This window comes from Bombina bombina, chromosome 1 (genome assembly GCF_027579735.1).
Source record: "Bombina bombina isolate aBomBom1 chromosome 1, aBomBom1.pri, whole genome shotgun sequence".
NCBI lineage: Eukaryota > Metazoa > Chordata > Amphibia > Anura > Bombinatoridae > Bombina > Bombina bombina.
This window is the reverse complement of record NC_069499.1, coordinates 67954733-67969407: the sequence shown is the minus strand read 5'-3', so window position 1 is coordinate 67969407 and position 14675 is coordinate 67954733. Positions and strand designations below refer to the sequence as shown.

General features: G+C 37.5%; 1 protein-coding gene across 3 annotated transcripts in view; it reads left to right on the top strand.

Moving 5' to 3' along the window:
* Positions 1–3099: 3099 nt before the first annotated feature.
* The window catches only part of WDR20 (WD repeat domain 20), a 122902-nt gene continuing 111326 nt past the window's right edge, over positions 3100–14675 (top strand). For all 3 annotated transcript variants that reach the window (XM_053697439.1, XM_053697437.1, XM_053697440.1), the window contains exon 1: positions 3100–3383. In XM_053697439.1, coding sequence (XP_053553414.1) covers positions 3135–3383 — 249 coding nt within the window. In that variant the 5' untranslated portion in view covers positions 3100–3134. The remainder of the gene's footprint in view (positions 3384–14675) is intronic.

The window sequence follows — 14675 nt, the reverse complement described above, 5'->3', positions numbered from 1 at the left end:
CATACACCAAGATGTCGTCCATGACGACTGCCGTGCCCATGTGGTCTCTTAGGAGAGAACCAATTTCTCTTTAAAAGATTTCAGGAGCAGAGGATATCTCGAAGGGGAGTCTGCAGAAGCAAAAACCGACCTACCGGTGTAATGAAGGTAGTCAGTTTGCGGCACTTTGGATCTAGAGGTATCTGCCAGAAGCCGCTAGAAGCATCCAATGTAGAGAAGAACTTCGCCCCAGCCAATTTCGGAGCTATGTCTTCAAGTGGCGGCAGCACATATGTCTCTCTCTTCACCGCCTCATTCAGCCTTTTCAAGTCTACACAGATGCGTACCTTCCCGTTTTTCTTCGCAACAGGCACAATGGGGGCACACCAGTCATTTGCTTCAACAACCTCTTCAATAACCCCCATATTCTTCATACGCAGAAGCTCCTTCTCCACTTGAGGCATGAGCAGGAACGGAATTCTACGGGGAGTGGTAATGCTGTATGGGACTGTGTCACCTTTAAGTGATATACGGACTGAGTTGCAATTCAGTAGGCCCAATTCACCAAACATATCTTCTGAGATCTCATTCACTCTGGCTACTAGGCCCAAACCACAGGCTGCTTTTCTGCTCAATAAGTTGTTAACACACTGACCTCTAATCACATGCACCCACATGGTGAATTTCCTTTGCTTGTACTCGCAGCTGGCAAGGAATTTTCCCCACAATCAATGCGGCCACCAGGACTATGGACTTTTGCTGTAACTTTCACCAGCTGGGGCTGTCGAGGCAGTTTTATAAATGCCCCATTTGGCCCCATTACAGTAAGAGTAACCCTCCAATCTTCTTCTGAACCTGGCCATTCATCAACAGACCCTACAAAGGACAGTTCTTGACCCTCCTGGTCGCTATCCACCTGCATCTCCTTAATATATTCAGTTTTACACACCACTTCAAAATGGCCCATTCTGTTACATTTTCTAAATCTTTTTTCTTTAGCAGGGCATATGACACTCTGATCATGGGCATGGTTGCACTGCGTGCAGCGAGCATGCTGCGCCCATCCGCTTCTGGGCCTATCTGTTGCCCTTGGTCTACCGCTCACACTGTGCCTTTCACTAGCAGCTCTCCTAAACTGCTGCACTTCATCCACAATACTCTCGGACCTCAGATCAGCACTTTGTTTTTTCACCAGTTCACTCTGGCGGGCCATCCTAATAGCCCAATCCAATGTTAAATCAGCCTCCAACTGTTACTTCAGTGAGACTTCAGCATCTGCAATTGTTATGACTATTCTGTCTCTGATTTGCTCCTCTTTAGCAACACCAAACTCACAGAATTCAGCTAGTTCATACAGGCTGCGCACACAGATTCTCAAACACGCTGAGCACGTTTGTGAAAACAAGCCCTCTCATGAATCACATTTATTTTGGGCACAAAGTGGGCACTGAGTTTATTCATAACTATTTCAAAGTAAAATTCTTCCCCTTCTTGGAAAGTAAAGGCATTGAACATTGGCTCCACATCTTTCCCCATAGAGTATAAAAGAGAATTAACTTGTACTTCACCACTCTCCTTGTCCAGCTTGGAAACAATCCTGAAGCGCTGAAACCGCTGACGCAATGTGGGCCAAGCTGCAGGCTGAGAAAAATCAAAAGGCTCAGGTGGGGTAAACTTCGACATCATCATCAATCAGGAAACAGAAGCGCAGGCAAGAACTTCTGACACCATGTCATGAGATGCAGGACACAGCAAAGAGGGTACAATGCTATTTTATTGCAGAGCATGGAAATATACATCTGGTACAATTGATCTCACTTAGTAACTGCGACATAGACAATAACGAACCTAAAACCACGCCCCCATCCGGTGACGCTACTTCCCACTCTCATCACAGTAAGAAAATGCATCAGACAAGTTAAAGGGACATTAAAGGGACAGTGTACACCAGAATTTTTATTGTTTTAAAAGATAGATAATCCCTTTATTACCCATTCCCCAGTTTTGCATAACCAACACAGTTATATTAATATACTTTTAACCTCTGTGATTATCTTGTATCTAAGCCTCTGCAAACTGCCCCTTTATTTCAGTTCTTTTGACAGACATGCAGTTTAGCCAATCATTGCCTGCTCCCAGATAACTTCATGTGCACGAGCACAGTGTTATCTATATGAAACACATTAACTAACACCCTCTAGTGGTGAAAAACTGTTAAAATGCATTCTGAAAAGAGGTGGCCTTTAAGGTCTAAGAAATTAGCATATGAACCTCCTAGGTTAAGCTTTCAACTAAGAATACCAAAAGAACAAAGCAAAATTGGTGATAAAAGTAAATTTGAAAATTATTTAAAATTACATGCCCTATCTGAATCATAAAAGTTTATTTTGGCCTAGACTGTCCCTTTAAACCCAGAATATTTACTTCATGTTTCAGATAGTGTGCACTTAAAAAAAAACCTTTCCAATGTAGTTATATTAAAAGATGTACAATGTTCTGTTGGAATACTTTGTTGAAAAGCATGTAGACTCAGCAGCATGCACGTCTGAAGTATTTTTAACGATGTTATACATTATTGGAAACACTGCTGCCATCTAGTGCTTAACATTTTATGCGTTGAAAGCTTTATAATGCTCCAAACAGGCACACACTGGCTACTTAGGCATGATACCCCAAGAACCAAGCACATTTTATAAAACAAATTGTAAATTGGCAACTGTATTTTTTTATTGTATGCTCTATGACTCGTGGAAGCTTGACCATCTTGCTCAGAGAATAGAAAAAGATACGATTGAACGAATAATTTTTACCTTTAATTGGGAAGCATTATTGAAAATTATTAATAATATGTGATGTGGGGTAATAAAATACTCTGAACCTATACAATTTCGAAATAAGCATTGCCTTGAAGGCAAGATCACGCCTCAGTCTGTAAAGTTAATCAGTATTCTAAAAGTGCAAATTGCAAAAGAGTGCTGCGCAAAAGATGTAGCGAAACAAAGCGCATGCGTACTAGTTCAAAAGCATCTACGGCACGCCCACCTAGGGAAAGGCTGGACTCTAGTAAACGAACCCCTCAGGGCTTGGCTGCGCACTTAGCGCATGCGTGTTGGATGAGATCCGGGTATTTGGCAGGATGAGAGCTGCTTTCCAAGATGGCGGCGGAGGGAGGAGGGAAGGAAATGAACGAAATTAAAACCCAATTCACTACCCGGGAAGGTCTCTATAAGCTCCTCTCTCATTCTGAATATAGCCGCCCAAACAGGGTGCCGTTTAATTCGCAGGGCTCCAACCCGGTAAAGGTTTCCTTCGTTAACGTGAACGACCAGTCCGGTAACGGGGATAGGATTTGCTTCAATGTGGGCCGAGAACTCTATTTCTACATCTACAAAGGCGTCAGGAAGGTGAGGTGGTAGAGCGGGACTGGCGGGGTTGGGGCTATGGGGAAGCTGGGCGGGCATGTGTCACCTGCTACTGCTTTGACACCTCCTCTCTACCCGGGCAGTGACATCGCCCCGGGACAGTAGGCCTGTCGTGACAGATGTCAACGGCCCCAGCCTTGTTACTGTGCTGCGTTAGTGGCGGTCACTTGTTCTTGCCGTGGTGTGTAGGCCGAGAGTTGACAGCAGCCTATCCGCATTACCTTGCACTGTGTTATATTGTAATTATAGCTGGTTATGTTTTGTGTTTTTATACACTAATACTTCTGTTATTTGTTGGAAGCTCCTTAGTCTTATATATTTACTGCTGAATGTTATATATATATATATATATATATATATATATATATATATATATAAAAAACTATCCATCTCAACTGATACTGAGCTTTTAAAAATATCACTTAGTATTGAGGTTTTAAAATAAAGTCATGCATGACCTACTTCTCTGCAATTTGTCTACAAATCCTAAAGATCACTTATGATTTTATTCAGATCAAATGTTTTATCTTTGACACTTCCTATTTGTAAATACTAGTTGTTGTATTCTCCGTTTTATCTTTCTCTTTTCAATACTAACTACCATACAATCACAATTTGTTTGTAAGTTATAAAAGGAGAGTAGTGCAGATCCCCCCCCCCCCTTGCAGTTCATAAATCCTTTAATTACAATTACCTAACAAGTTTACAAAATGTGCATCCATTAAAGGGACATTTGTAATTTATTTATATATATATATATATATATATTAGTGTGTGAAATTAAAGGGATATAAAACCCAACATTTTACTTTCATGATTCAGAGCTATTTTACACAACTTTCAAATTTGCGTCGTCCTTTGTTGGAGGAATGCGTTACAAGAAGGTAGCTGAACCAATGACTAGAGGGATTAAAGTGCAGCCACTATACAGCAGGTAGTTCCCAGTAGTATTCTTTTCAACTAAAGGATACAAAGAGAATAAAGCAAATGATATAATAGAAGTTAACCTTAATAGGAGCATAGGAGTGTCGAGCACTGCGTTCCTGTATTTATGGAAGGTGGGGGGGAGTGGGGGAAAAATACCCCAGTGATATTTAATTTTCTGCAATGGTGTGTTTTTTTTTGTTTTTTTTTTGTGTAGCAATTTTTTTTTTTTTTTCTGCTGTTGGTTTTGAAACTAAAGTCAATTTTAAATTAGGCAGTTACACTAAAACACCAGTTGTGATTGGTTGATTAACTGGAAAATAAAGCATTTTAAAAAGTTTTATAACATATTGCAGCAGCTAACAATTGTATTGTTGAGAGAAAAAAATACATTTTAAGCTTTTAAAATGTTTCTTAGATACATTTTGTTTACTTTACTTTGCTCTTGGTCTAACATCACATAATTTAAAAGGTAAAAATATAGTAATAAACAATGTGTATTGCTCACAAGAACGTCTTACATTCAGGAGTCACAGCTTTACAGAGTGTGAAAGGCTTAGGGGTGGGGTTGAAAAATCAATACTCTTAGCCGTATTTGACTGTTCTCATCAAACAGCAAGTCTCTCTGGCTGCACTGTGTTAAGAAAAACTTGCACGGTTTAAAAAAACCCCACCAGCCTGATGTGGAACAGTGCTGCAAACTGAAAGCATGAACAGTTCCTGCATGTGTCCTGTTCTTTTTGCAAACATGTTGCATTTTCGGCGATTTCTCAGATCACAGCATGTTGTGCCTTGGGCAAAAATACAACCTTAACATTTGCTGTAAAAACGCAAAATACATCTTTTCACTATTCAGAATTGTTTTATGCATAATACATTACTGAGTTTAATTCAGTATAGTTATAAGTTCTAAAATCCATATAGAATTATTTTTTCTTTGAGGTTCACTTTAAAAATAAATAAAAATTAACCCAAATTCAACTTTTTTTTATTTTTTATTTGCACTATATGTTCTAGGTTTTAATGAGTCAAGCTTTTGAATGACCTGAAGCCTCTCAATTTGAGCCTTGTGCGAACTTGCAAGAATTTTACTTTATTGGCTTTCCTTTTTGGCTTGCTTGGTATTAGGAAGGGTTGCACAACTGCTTCTTTTGTTGTAGAGTATACCTAGGTATATACATTGTTGAAGACGCTGCTTCTATATGGTACTCGACACTTGCACACTCCTGAGTTTACCTAAGTACAATCTTTTACTAAGAATATCAAGAGAATGTTACAGATTGTATAATAGAAGTAAATAAGAGCATACAATATTATAAAAAATAACTTTTTATCATAACCATAAGTTATTTATTTTATTTTGACTTTCATGTCATTATAACATTAAATAACAATACATATTTTTTTGGAGCAGATGTGCAACTCTTAAAGGGACACTGAACCCAAATGTTTTCTTTCGTGATTCACAGAGCATGCAATTTTAAGCAACTTTCTAATTTACTCCTTTTATCAAATTTTCTTCATTCTCTTGGTATCTTTATTTGTAAACCAAGAATGTAAGTTTAGATGCCGGCCCATTTTTGGTGAAAAACCTGGGTTGTTCTTGCTCATTGGTGGATTTAACCGACCAATCGGCAAGTGCTGGCCATGGTACTGAACCAAACAATAGATTAAATGCCTTTTTAAAATAAAGATAGCAAGAGAACAAAGAAAAATTGATAAGAGTAAATTAAAAAATTGCTTAAAATTGCATGTCTATCTGAACCACGAAAGAAAAAATTTGGGTTCAGTGTCCCTTTAAGTAATAGACAGGTCAGAGACAATAGATTAAAATAAAAAAAAAAATTGCGTTTATACAGGAACAAATGGTTGAGAAGAAAAATCTGGCGCTAGGTCAACTGAGATCTGAAATAAAAATATACTTATTACCAAAAATGTTTCTTCAGGTATAATAGAGAAATGTGTGTATGTTAATAAGGAAACAAGCATCAAGTACGTAGTATTTTGTAAAAACAGAAGATTATAATCTAAAAGCCATTTTAAAGTGCAGATTTAGAATTTGAGGCTTATGTTCTGGAGAGCGGATATGCCCTACAACACATAATACAACATCTGGGTAACATACCTTTTATATGCACCTTTTACCTGCATATAATTCTGCACTTGCCTTTAAGCCAATTTGTGCTAACTCATAAATATCTCCACTGGCGTGAGCATGTTATCTATATGGCACACGTGTACTAGCTGTAAAAAAAAAAAAAAACTGTCATAAGAGGCGGCATTCAAAGGCTTAGAAATTATCATATGAGCCTACCTAGGTTCAGTTTTTTTGCAAAGATTACCAAGAGAACAAAGCAAATTTGAAGATAAAAGTAAATTGGAAAGTTGTTTAAAATTCAATGAATGCTCTATCTGAATCATGAGTTTAATTTTGACTAGACTGACACTTTAAGGGTTTTCTTTTGCTTATCTTGGTCAGCAAAATATCATTTGCAAATATCATGAACTTTTTTTTTTTTTATGGTTGTCTAGTTTTATTTTTAAATACTAAATGCTCCCTATACATGCATGTACCCATTGTATGATCCTATACAATGCATTTTAAACCAGACCTTTGGCACTCTTCTTTCTAGGAATTACTGGGTGTGTAGTTTGTCAGAGGAAAATCACAAGATAAATGTGAAGGTGCTCAGACTATCTGCTGCGGTCTTAAGTTACTAGATTGCTTTTTAATCACTATTTTCAAATACTTTAAAACCTAAATTTAGAAAAATACATTTTAATTTGATTGCATTCATTTATATTACTGTCTACAATTTATAAATGTATGATAAAATTCCAATGTAAAACTTCACTTTATCATACAGAAAATAGATATTAGAGTGATCTGATTCTCCCCCCCCCCCATTCTTTAACAGGTTTTATTATTTTTTTTTAACTGGTTTTAATTCAAATTCTTATTTTGTTCCAAAACATGTTAATCACAAACAATACATCATGGTTGCTTTAAATCTAATGACAATTGTTACATGTTAAGCATAGTCAGACCATAAACAGATTACTGATAATTTAAATATCAACATAACATTAGTCCGATCCCAACATTTTAACTAGTTTTAGATTAAATCTTTTTTATTAAGCATTTGAAAATTAAGATACAAAACAAATCGATCATAATAGGCCATCAACATGTCATCTGGACCTTACAAACAAGAAACTGAGGTAGAACATGGTCGTAGTTAAAGTTCAGTAAATCTCTGTAGTGCTGACAAGTAGCTACTGCTAATTATAGGGCATAAGTCCTTATTTTGCACCAGGCTCCTTCTTTTGTATCATTACAAGTGTTAGTATGGTTATAATGCCCCTGTAGCACTGTACTCTCCTTGAAGACCATCCATCAGTTTAATAAGGGACAGGTGATCGACTGATAAAGCTTGGGGAGGAAAAAGAACTCCCCAATTCTAGGCTATTGACCAATCATATCAATGAAAACAAACCTAAAACATAAACAAGTTGTTCCATATAAGTTACATTTGATTATTTGTAAGCCTATAATTGCCACCACATCAGTCTTCTCTGTTCTCCCAAAATTATGTACTTTCACTGCTCCCTCCCAGAACCTTATTTCTATGAGTTGGGATCTGTTAATACTACTCCCTCACCTTCCTTTCCTAGCATCCAATAATACCATATTTTCTGAAAAGAATCTGAGGTATTTTGTACCTGAGCGGCTGATTCGTACATACAGTATGTTTGTTGGGTTTTGTACAATATTTCCGCCCATGTAGGCACTCCCGTCTTCCAGTGCCTTGCTATGCTAGTTCTGGTACATAGTATTCTAATGAAGGCATTGATATATTTGTTGAAAGCAGGTAGATTATCATGTAAGAGAGCCTGTGATATTTCTAGGTGTATGGTCTCATCCATCAGATTACTTAAGTCTAGATAGATTTTTTTTTTTTTTTTTTCCAAATATCATTAACCCTCGGACATTCCCACCACATGTGGAGATAGGTACCCACAACCCCTATAGCAGAGTCTATTTCCATTTCTAACGGAATGTGCTGTTTGACTGGGAGTTAGGTACCACCTAAAAGAGGTTTTGATAATATTTTCCCTAAGATCCGCACTTAATAAGGTTTTGCATGAGTCCTAGAACAATCTATCCCAATCTTCTTGGTCTTTCTCCACCCCCAGATCAGTCTCCCATCTGAGTGTTAGAGCTGATTTAGATTTAATTTTAGCTGTTTGCAAGTCAATATATATTTGTGAGATTGCGTGTTTGGATCTAGTAGGGGTGCAACTAAGTCTTTCTAAATTTGTAGTGGGTTGTATAGTTCAATTGGCAATGTAAGCGCGAATCACAGATGCTATTTGCAGGTACAGAAACCACTGCAATGGTAACGGTTCTATTTTTTGGCTCAACTGTGCATAAGAAATAGTGGTTCCATTGTTAACAAGATCTGCAACCCTATAGAGTCCCTTATTTTCCCATTTACTTATGGTTGATCTGTGGTCGGGGTTTATCAGATATTTTAGGTTTTTTTTCAACGAGTTTACAGGGAAGATATTTGAAGTCCCAAGCGTCGATTTCCACTCCCGTATTGACAATCGAGTAATATTTGTGGCTTCCACCCCCGGACCCCATATATCTTCAGGGGAGCTGAGCTTCCCCAACTCAGCTTTTAACTAGTTTTAAAGGGACAAACAAGTCAACATTAAGCTTTCACAATTTCTAACAACTTTCCAGTTACAACCTACATTATCTAAATGTGCACATATACATTTTATGGTTGGCTGTCGCATTAGGAAGGAAAATGTAACTTCGAAAAACAAACTGCTACTGTTTTTTGTAGTTGACTTTCCTTCCCTCACATTTTTTGTCCTTGTGCAGATCTATTCCACTCCAAACAAAAACTTCTCTTCGTTGAGCTTCTTGAAACTTAATATGATTCTGTGTACATAGATTTGCAGGGGAGCAATGGCATTAAAGGGACAGTAAAGTCAAAATTAAACTTTCATGACTCAGAACATGCAATTTACTAATCTAATTTGCTTCATATCTTGGTATCCATTGTTGAAAAGCATAAATAGGTAGGCTTAGAAGCAAGGCACTACTGAGAGCTAGCTGCTTGTTACCGTCTCACCCAGTGTGTTCAGCTAGGCGACAGTGAAGCATTGCTATCCTTCAACAAAGGATACCAAGAGAATAAAGTAAATCTTATAATTGAAGTAAATCTGAGATCTGAAAATTATATGCTCTTTGAAACCCAAAAGTTTTCTATTATGATTATGTCCCTTTAAGGTATATTTCTCAACCCTATAGATTTATTTTATAAAAAAAATTGCTGTGAAGAAGGGGCACGTTATTTCTGCAGACACAAATTCAGTTTTGAGAAATACATAACCAATAATATGTGATATCTTCAAGATAGAAAAATTATCCCAAAATTTTCCTCAAAGCAGTTTATTAAAAATAAATAATAAAAAAAAAAAATCCTTTTTTTTTTTTTGTTAAATCCAACCTGGCTGCTAGACACGCCCCCAGTCCGATTCTAGCTTGCGTCAAAGGGGGAGGCTGCAGGACGCTACATAAGGAAGGACGGTCCATGCCGTCTATCAGTGTTAAAGCCCAGTGCTGTTAGGACGGCATGGAAGGTCCTAACGGCATGAAGGGGTTAAAAAATAAATAGGTGCATCTGTGTGATTGAACACCCAGATGGAAGCAAACTATGCAGTAAAAAGGATTTGTTAAATTTATTTATTGAAGATCTGTTAAGTCAATTTCGTATTTTAAGAACCAGTATTCTCCACAGAAAATTCTTCCAAGCCTAGTGCTATTAAAGGGACAGGAAACCCCAGCATTTTCTTTCATGATTTGGATAGAACTTCCACTATTTAACAACTTTCAAATTTACTTCTATGATAAAATGTGCTTCATTCTCTTGTTATCCTTTGCTGAAGGAACATCATTGCATTACTGGCAGCTAGCTGAACACATCTAGTTAGCCAGTCACAAGAGACAAATATGTGCAGGCACCATATCGGCAGCTAGCTCCCGCGAATGTAGGTTATATGCATATTCTTTTTCAACAAGGAATGGATACCAAGAGGACGAAGCACATTTGAAAAGAAGTGAATTTACAAGTGTCTTAAAATTACATTTTCAATCTGAATCATGCAAGTTTAATTTTGACTTTCCTATCCCTTTAAAGTGAAGGTGAACTTTAATGAATGCCCGTTTTTTTTTTTTTTTTTTTTTTTTTTTTTTTTTTTTTTTTAATATAAATACTATTAGAAACAGGGGCATTTTCATACATCGAAGTTTAGTTTTTTTTTTTCACAGCCAGAGCAGCTTCCTCCACCCGGAGATTCTCTCTGCACACGTCGTCAATGACTAATTCAGCTTCCTCCAGGCAATGCTTTGCCCCCATGGTAGTCATTGCCTGGATGAAGCTGGATTAGTCATTGATGACGTGTGCAGAGAGAATCTCCGGGTGGGGGAAGCTGCTCTGGCTGTGGGAAAAAAAAAAAGGTAAGTTTTTAATCAAAACGGCTGCCTTCTAAATTTTGTTGAATGAAAGTCCCCCTGTTTTTAATAGTATTTTTAAAAAACGGTCTTTCATTCATCAGTTTACTTTCACTTTAAGTGGCTAGGTGCGTATAATCTAATACTTTATATTATTATAACTTTTTCTGCTCTCCTAAGCACAAATTGTATAATTTAACAAAGGTTTTTGATGATCATTTTGAGGGATACAGGTTTCAAAAAATATTAACTTATTTTGTCTAAAATTTTAGCTTGGTGGTAAGTAAAATTAGCCATTGTTGTGTGCATTTAAAAGGTCCTGGGGAAAGCATAGTACTTTTGAGTAGTGGTTTAGAGATATATATATATATATATATATATATATATATATATATATATATATATATATATATATATATATATATATATATATATATATATATATATATATATATATATATATATATATATATATATATATATATATATATATATATATATATAATTTTTTTTTTTTTAACCACAGGTGCATTTTTTTTTCTTTTTTTTAAATATTGAAATGCTAATATAAGTAGTAAATATTTGCGTTTATTGATTTAATTACATTAATATAAGTGCGTAGCCAATATAATTCCTCTAATAACCCACTATCTCTACAACCTTCATAAGCCTTCCATACATATCAACTGTTTTGGAGGCATTAGGGGCCACATGACCTGGCAATCTTTCAGGAGTAGTTTTGTGAAACAGAATAGTCAATTATTGACACATACTTTTTTTCCATCAATTTAGATGTGAGCATTCATTTTATGGTTTGAGGCAATTGCTGCATATAATTAAAATATATTTATACCCTGTTAATGGATCACTTGCATGTCCCTGTAAAATAATTGCTATTGACTTGAGAATTTAGTAACATTTCCAAACTTGAGGTGGTCCATTTACCTAATTCAGTTAAAGGGACAGCAAACACCTTGAGATTTGTATATAAAACGTTTAGTTATGTGAAGTGAAACACTTTTGCAATATACTTTATTTTCCCCCTTTTTCTTAAAATTTAGCTTGGCAAATTGACGATTCTCTAATTCTAAGAACTTTAAAATGCACCCTGCTGCCTATCTTTCTTTCTCTACTTGGCTTTAGCTTTATAAGAACTGCAAAACAGTTTGTATCATACTAAAATTATGAGTAAGTCTTGCCTTTTTGTCTGTAGACTCCAGCTTAGATTAGCGCCTACAAATAAGGGAGGTAGTGGGTGAAGGTTTTTTTTTTTTTTTTTTTTGAAAAACAATTGTAAAAAATGTTTTATATTCTTTTAACATTTTTTTTTTTTTTTTTTTTTAAAATAGTGAAGTGTTTTTTAAAGCCTGCTAGAGTTAGATGACAACATACAACGGGGGAGCAACGGATTTTGCTAAGTCTCCTCAGTATCTACTAGACTGACAGCTCTGGACTTCTAAGTGGCAGTGGGAGAATATGCAAATAATATGAGTGACAGAGTGGTAATACTGCTTATGTTGTGACAAATATGTGTATTTTCAGTTTCAAAGCCACAATATGTCTGGTACCTTTGAAAAAACTTTATCTGTCAATTGATAACAGATTCTACAACATGTATATCAGCAATATATTAATTATTCTTATAGATCAGAGGATAAATCATAGATAGATAAGAACCAGGAAGAACAAATGAACAAATACCCCAGGATACAAGACCCGGACAGCAGCTGCTGACACTCCCAGTTACAAACTTATATATATTATTAGTTTCTGTACCAAGATTACTAAGTACCTCAGATAAGAACAGTGCAATCGGTTTAACACCTGTACAAAACTTCTATTGTATTATGAGCATTTTCTATGAAAACGATATGATTATAAACATGATTTTTATATGACTTTTTGCCTTCAGATATCTAACAAGAAAAAAAAAGAAATAGAATAAAAAATGCAAAAAAAAAACAAAAGTCATTGATGATAGCAACCCAATGCACAGGGGAAAAAGTGAGCTAGAGTCAATTCAGTTTATGCTGAAAATTTCAGAAAGACAAAATCGTAATAAAGGCCAGAATGGCTCAGATACTTGCGTAGCCCAAGATAGAACAGGAACTTCTTCTATTGTAGTAAGGGTAAGTAAGGTCCAACTGATAGCGTCGTGTCAGAAGAGGTGAATGGCACTTATGCACAGCTAGCCGATTGGAGAGTAATAATATGGCCACTACCTCGTGATAAGGTAAGAGGAGCCGGACCAGGCCGGCAAATTATAGCTTTCCTTGACGGGATGTCTCCCTGCCCGGTGTCTCTCTTTGATCCGGCCCCAGTTCAGACGGGGGGAAGGCTTAACGGGCTTAAGGTAGACAGCTGGTAACGAGGATTTCTTCTTATGTACCGTTAGCTAAATGCGGAGCAATAGAGTTACCACTTCCCAGCGGTAAAGTAAGGAGAGCCGGTCCAGGTCAGCAGGTTGTAACTTTTCCTTATCGGAATGTCTCCCTGTCCGATGCCTCTCTTTAGTCCATCCACACCTCTGACCAGAGAAAGATTTACCCGACTTGGAGTAGGCAGCAGGTAGCAGGGATTTCTTTACGGGTCGTCTGCGTCTCTTACATGATATGTGCACTGTCTGGCGCTATTTCTCGGCCTTTCTCCCCTCCCTCGAGGGAGCCGGACAGCAGAGTGACCTCCCGCTTTAGATTTAGCAGATCGTGGGTTTTCACTGTGGCCGGCTACATCGGCACTATATATGGCGTCTGTACCTCTTTAGTGGACCTGCGGCTATTGTAGCTTTACCGGTCAGTATTGGAGCTGTAGCCTCTTTTTCTGTAGAAAGCACTTTTTCTTGAAGACTATAGCGATTAGGCTCGCTTTAGTGTGGCGTCTGTCTGATGGCTCTAGACGCAATGGGACCTTCGACGGTATCTCTCCGGTGGACCGGAAGGGCTCCAACACACAAGCTGTGGCCGTGGCGAATCGGCCTAACGCCACTCAGGGACTTCTGTGCCAGTGGGCCGAATCTCGGCTCGGTATCCGCTCGGAAATAGGTCCTCCTTCCCGGCAAGGATAGCGGCACTGCGGCTTGATAGAAACGCTTAGCTAGCGAGTCGGGCTCCAGCCTGCCTGACTCTCTAAGCTCCGCCCCGGAAGTCCTGACCAAACATATTCTTTTAACATTAAGAGGATGATTTATCAAGCTTTGTGTTCCAGTCTGCCGCAGCTCGCCTTTGGCCGGCTGAATTCCTGAGGCAGAATTCAGCATTGCACACGAGCGCTATTTTGCGCTTGCGTGCAATCCCGCCTCCTACCCGCGCATAGCCAATCATGCGCGGGCAGGAGCTGTCCATCTCCACGGTCGAACTAGACCCCGGAGATTAAATTTCGCCACTTTTAGAGGTGTCGAATAATTAGGGAAGCAGCGGTCTGACTGCTGCTTGTTAAATACGGTGTGCAGGTTCTCTTGTGAGAACCTACAGCTGTAGTGGGTCGAAAGTTTGCGAAGCCTTTGATAAATCGACCCCTAAGACTTGATAACACAACAAAAATGTCTTTTTTAAGGTGTTAACTGTCTCTTTAAAATTGTAGAAACCATGATTTCTAGAATTAATGCAGTGCATTATTTTTCTTGCTAGCCTCTTCTCTGGGTTCACTGTTTTAAAAAAATATACCATGCAGCTTGTAAGAGCATTATGTTAGAGAGCTGAAACAGATGGATTCTATTCTAAAATACTACATTTTGCACTAGATTGTGTGATATATTTTTTTTTTTTTTTATTTTATTTTTTCCTTCCTGGGAAAATTTTGTTTCTTTTACAGTTCTTAGAATT